Raw genomic sequence first — 6,312 nt, 5'->3', positions numbered from 1 at the left:
CAGGTAACCCAACCCTTCTCAGTGACCCTGGTGCAGAGATCAACTCACTGACCTCTACCCTGTCAACTCCCTGACCTCTACCCCGGTCAACTCACTGGCCTTTACCCCTGTCAACTCACTGACTCTAACCCTGTCAACTCCCTGGCCTCTACCCCTGTCAACTCCCTGACCTCTACCCCTGTCAACTCCCTGACCTCTACCCCTGTCAACTCCCTGACCTCTACCTCGGTCAACTCACTGACCTCTACCCATCAACTCCCTGACCTCTACCCCTGTCAACTCACTGACTTTTGCCCATCAACTCACTGACCTTTACCCCTGTCCAGCGAATCTAAAATAGGACAGTTTTTTTGTGAGTTTGTTTGTGACCCAATATAAATTTCAAAACTCTCCATCAGAATCCTAAATTTAAAGCAATGAGAGAATGTTTATATAGTTTAATGGTTCAGCTTAAACAGCATTTAACAAGTTTATTATTCAGATATATATTGTTTGCATTCTGCATAATGTATCAATCTAGGAGGAGAGAAGTTTGGGGGAGGGAATTCCAATTGTGCTGATTGGCTGCTCTGTACGTATGCTACAAAAAAGTCACCTGCACCTCTTCAGAAAGAACATTTATTTACTGAAACTTTTTCAATTTAAAATGTTTCTTTAAAAAAACATGTAGTTTGTGTATCTTTATTATTGTTATGAATATTTATGAATGAATATGTGTGGATGATCTGCAGTGTTGCCTTTAGATGCAGTCAGACAGTGCAGTCATCTCGGCTTACAGAAGACACAGACACTGTATAAATGAGATGCTCCAATTGAGAAGCACAAAACAAACTGCTAATGTCACAATATATGCAATCTTATAATACAAACATATTCTCAAATACATAACTTTACCATTCATACATGTAGAACTCTAAAAGCACAACCCAACCCAGACGTAATTAATAATTATTACAAAACAGGAATAGTGTGGTCACCAATGTGGCAACATGTCTAAAAGTCACTGTAGTGAGCTGACAGTAATTATTATTAATTTCTTAGCAGAGACCCTTATCCTGAGCAACTTACAATATCACACTATTTTTACATACAATTACATTATTATTTATACATTATTTTTACATACAATTACCTATTTATACAGTTGGGTTTTTACTAGAATACTCTAGGTAAAGTGTCTTACTCAAGGGTACAGCAGCAGTGTCCCCCACCTGGGATTGAACCCACAACCCTCCAGTCAAGAGTCCAGAGCCCTAACCACTACTCCACACTGCTGCCCTGAATCTATATCACATATCTGTTTTAAGGAAGTCATTTCATTTTCCTCTGTGTGTGGTGGAGCCCGTCCAGCTGTAATACACACAGCAATAGATGTTTTCATTCTGTGAAAGTTCGACATTTCTCTCCTTTCCAGTATTTAGTGATGGACTATTTTAGTGAAGGCTATATATATATTCATTTTTAGAAAAGCATAAAAATACACACACATCCTAAATTACTACCACACAGACCAATTACTACAGCCTGAGGTATCTGGATCTCCAGATAGTACAACAGGATCATTCAAAGCACATGTAGATCTGAGCCAGCAGGGATCAGGGATTAGCTTGATTTTACAAGATACATGCCTTACTGGTAGAGTGAAGCTAAAAGGGACTCGGTGGGGTGGGTTAGGGGACAAAGAACAAAATATCATTGCCATTGCGCACATAATCTGTCCCGCTAAGCAGGTCTACCAGCTTGCGCGTGGCATTGCTCCAGACTGTGTTTCTTTCAAGGTCTAGGTCAGCTGTCATGTTGTTCTTCAGAACTTGTACTTGTTCACAGAGTGCTGGATCTGCATTGAGGAGTTTGCTGAGAGACTCTGTTTCAGCACAGTTGCCGTAGGGCCACTTTGGATCTTCATCGGCTTCAATGTGACAAGGCTCGAACGTAGCGCCTTTGAATATATTAATGCAATTTGTGCATGGAGGTTCTTCACAATAGTGGTCTTTTTCCCTGTTTCTTTTAAAGGCTTTGCATTTCACTGTTTGTGGAAGCTGGATGGCACCACCTTCTCCTGCAAGGGCCACTGCGTAAGCCACTTTCAGAGTCCATGTGTGTCGACACGAGAGGGAGATGATGACCTGCCTTTCTCTTGGTCCCTTGCAGGACAGGGAGGCTCCGTAGAACTTCTTTGTTATTCCTCCCCCTGTCCTTTCATAATGACAAATGCAGATGACAGTGGCCTCCAAGGTGTAATAGTTGGAATATGTCATATTGGTTGGTTTTGGCACACTCAGTTCTTTTAATAAAGTCGACAGGTACTCCATTACCTGTGTTTCATTTTGACTGCCTTTAATCTTTACCACCTGCATTTTTAAAGGGAAAAAAAACTGTCATTGGATTTGGGTGTAAAAAGCTTGAACAGATTTTTTTTAATAGAATGTCTTTCTTCTCGTCTGTCAGAGAAGATGAAATGAAAAAGGGTTGAGACTTGAGCTGAGGGTAGACACAGTGATAAAAGCACATAGAAAGCAGGCTGGTGTGCAGCTAAAGAGCGCTTCTGAGAAGATCCTGTGAGAGAAGAAGGGCACCACAGAGGTGTCAGACAGAGGAACAAGAGAACTCCACTGGAACTGTGGAATAGAGCAGGTGGAAGAGACACAGGACAATGTCACTGAGTTTTCAGATCTATACTGACCGCATCAAGGAGGATGGAAAAAGGCGTGCGGGTTGGCAGGTGGGTGCAGAATTCATTAAAAGGTTTTGAAAACTTGTTGTTTAGTTTTAACAACTCTTTCTCTTCAAAAAAATCTGTAGGCATAATTTTCTCCCTGTGAATGTTGCCCAGAAAGAAGATGCTGTGCAGCACCTGGTGAGGAGCAGATACACACAGAAAGAGAGAGAGAGAGTCAGTTTACAGACAGCAAAGCTAAAACCAACAACAACAAATCAATACCGATTTACAAAGGACAGACTGCCATGTAAAACTGCCAGGTTACACAAAGGCACTACATACATGAGGGTTAGAACTGCAGTCCAGTCTGAACTGTGAACAATTCATAAGGATCTAATCCCCCAGCACATTCATTATATTAGTGTAAAACTCAATGTCATTGTGGGATGCTATGGATTTACAAAGACCGTAGAGACTTGCACAGCCTCACCTCAGACATGTATCCATGGATGACTGTTTTCAGCTCATCTGTGATTTGCTCCTCATAAATTTCCAGAAATTTCAAGATGAACCTGTTCCCAGATTTTTGCAGGCTTCCTTCAACTTTTATATTTCTTTTAAAAAATCGTTTTCTGAAATAGCAAGTAAGCAAGTGAAGTTAAGCTCTCACCACAGACCAAAAGCTTTCCTTAAAAAAAAATATAGATAGATAGATAGATAGGTCATGTATAGGATTCTATTACAACCACATCAGATTGTCGCGTTCTTTACAGTATATTCAGTATTTGTCAGATGCTAGAATGCAGATTGTCGCTTTCTGTACAGTATATTCAGTATTTGTCAGATGCTAGAATGCAGATTGTCGCGTACTGTACAGTACATTCAGTATTTGTCAGATGCTAGAATGCAGACTGTTGCGTACTGTACAGTATATTCAGTATTTGTCAGATGCTAGAATGCAGACTGTCGCTTTCTGTACAGTATATTCAGTATTTGTCAGATGCTAGAATGCAGACTGTCGCTTTCTGTACAGTATATTCAGTATTTGTCAGATGCTAGAATGCAGACTGTCGCTTTCTGTACAGTATATTCAGTATTTGTCAGATGCTAGAATGCAGACTGTCGCTTTCTGTACAGTATATTCAGTATTTGTCAGATGCTAGAATGCAGACTGTCGCGTACTGTACAGTATATTCAGTATTTGTCAGATGCTAGAATGCAGACTGTCGCGTACTGTAAAGTATATTCAGTATTTGTCAGATGCTAGAATGCAGACTGTCGCTTTATTTACAGTATATTCAGTATTTGTCAGATGCTAGAATGCAGATTGTCGCTTCTTTGCTCATCACTTCCACTGATTGTAACAGGAAATGGAATGTGTTTTTCTATGAACTACCTTACGCAGCACGGAGGCGCGCTGTGAGGATCCCACAAATCTGTAGACCATCTGTTCATCTACCCTGTCGGTCCATGTATAACTCAGTCATGTATAACTTATTTCCATATTGATTGTGTTATCGATAAAATAATGACATTTGATTTACCTTCTTGGATCAATTCTCTGGTCTTGTGGGTTCTTCATGATGAATAGAAAAAAAAGGTTAATATTTTTATTTTATATTGTGATTAAATAATAGCAACATAACATAATTATAGAACCAAATGGAACTGAACAAAAGTACATGTCCATGATTTGCAGCTAGTGGATGTGCTTGTACAAATATAAGTTTGACATAGATTCATACAGATAGGCAGATGCACATACAGTATCCATTTCCAGAGGGGGAGAATAATATATATATATATATATATATATATATATATATATATATATATATATATATATATTAACCTTTCTATTTCAAAATAACATGTACTCACATTTGCCATGCCTCCTGTTCTCAATTCTAAACTGCAGACAAAAGAAAAAAATAATAATTTCTATAATACAGTACATGGCAGAGCTTAATTTATATAGCTTAGAAAGAATACGCATATTTCAGATTGATAAGGGGTTAAACTAAGTTACTGGTGAAAATCATGTTTGACAGGTTACAAAGAACAGAGAGCAAATCCAGAACCGAGGGGAGAAGGAGCTTCTCCACAGAAGGGTGCTGAAGCTTTGGACGAGGTTATCAACTGAAGTGGTCGAAGCGGAGATCCTCGCGTCATTCAAGAAGAGACTACATGCTGCCGTGAACATTAATGTATAACCCTTTCTGTGATACAATAAGAACTTTAGCTAACCTGCCCAGAGGAAGAGCGCCCTATTCCTCTTTTAATAATCTATCAGGGTTTCTGTTCTTCCTCTTCTGATATTTAATGGATCACGCTAGCATCAGAGACCTGTCTATCTGTCTACTTTATTTCCAGTGTTGCCTTGGCAGTGCAACGTCTTTTCCCATAGAGTACACATAAACATTTTGATTTTTTTTTAATTGCTTAAAAAAATGATTATAAAATCGTGACCGAAGGGGTTTATTTTATTTTTCACGTTTACAAACTGGTCGCATTCCAGTGCTTAATCAATGCACGCTTCTAATGTGAAATTACAAAATGCACTTTCAAAAATGCCCAATATATCCTGAAAAGCAGCAGAGATATTATCCACCATTATATACTTTACATGTCCAGCGGTTAAATTGAAGTTCTGAAAAAGTTTAGCAATGGCACCACGTTCTACAACTGAAAGGTCTTAAATGGTTTCTTCAAAACCACTTTTTACTGAACGTGTTTTATTTCCGCTTTTGTCTCAAAGTACAGCATAGCGTTAGAATCAATCTCAATGAAAAGCTCTATCGAGATTTGCTTTCAATACAATACAGTAAAATGATGTACTTACACAAATCACTTCTTCTGCGCTGATAGGAATGAAAGAAATGAAGAAAACGAAACTCATGCTTTCCTCTTCCTGTAATAAAGAGGGCGGAACCCTTATACTGCATGACTAATGTTGTACAAAATAAATGAACACGACATACAAAACAATCGTTACCTGCACTTAAAGAAGAAAGAAACATCGTACCGGTGTCACAAATTGCCAAGAGACAACAATCTACTGTATGTTGTAAACTTCAGTATGTTTTGCTTTCGACCCCACCTCATACACTAGTTGTGCAATACACAGGCACCAGGGGACGCAAGAGAAAAGTACAGTACAGCTTATTTACTGTATGGCTACATGGACAAATTACAGAAAGAACACAGAAAAGAGCTTGATCCCCAAATATCTGTAGAATACAACAGTATTTTATATATATATATATATATATATATATATATATATATATATATATATATATATATATACAATTCTTAAGATTACCATATGACTCCATGTTCACCAGGCCACGTCAGGCTTTTCAACTCACACTGCAATGCATTCTGGTAAGTGTAGTCCTGCTGTTTAAGGTACCTGAGGCAGGTAAAACGTGCCAGAATGCATTGGGGTGTGAGTTGAAAAGCCTGAACTCTCCCAAACTGTGTACATGGAATCGTAGTCACCCTAAATAATGTATACTGCAGTATTGTATATTCTTGTGTGATTTCACATGATAACAAACAGTGCAGTTCACAAAACAAACCGCTGATTTGTACAGTCTCAGAGTATTTACAGGGTAAGATTGGGTATACTGCTTTTGGTACCTCTTAAA

At 38.6% G+C, this 6,312-nt stretch overlaps 1 protein-coding gene across 2 annotated transcripts; it reads right to left on the bottom strand.

Annotated features, from left to right (window-relative positions):
• Positions 1–471: 471 nt before the first annotated feature.
• Positions 472–6,312, bottom strand: LOC117395529 (uncharacterized). 2 transcript variants are annotated; one of them, XM_059021041.1, is made up of 7 exons: positions 5,985–6,312; positions 5,502–5,570; positions 4,541–4,571; positions 4,204–4,235; positions 3,150–3,291; positions 2,684–2,854; positions 472–2,351 (listed from the first exon to the last, which is right to left on the bottom strand). In XM_059021041.1, the coding sequence occupies exons 3-7, from the start codon at positions 4,547–4,549 to the stop codon at positions 1,671–1,673; spliced, it is 1,035 nt and encodes a 344-aa protein (XP_058877024.1). In that variant the 5' UTR covers positions 4,550–4,571; positions 5,502–5,570; positions 5,985–6,312; the 3' UTR covers positions 472–1,670. The 2 variants fall into 2 exon arrangements, with proteins under 2 accessions (XP_058877024.1, XP_058877023.1); XM_059021040.1 differs by lacking the exon at positions 5,985–6,312 and having other exon boundaries at positions 5,502–5,751.

The sequence above is a fragment of the Acipenser ruthenus genome, unplaced genomic scaffold, assembly GCF_902713425.1.
Source record: "Acipenser ruthenus unplaced genomic scaffold, fAciRut3.2 maternal haplotype, whole genome shotgun sequence".
NCBI lineage: Eukaryota > Metazoa > Chordata > Actinopteri > Acipenseriformes > Acipenseridae > Acipenser > Acipenser ruthenus.
The sequence above is the reverse complement of the archived record's forward strand: the minus strand, read 5'-3'. Positions and strand labels throughout refer to the sequence as shown.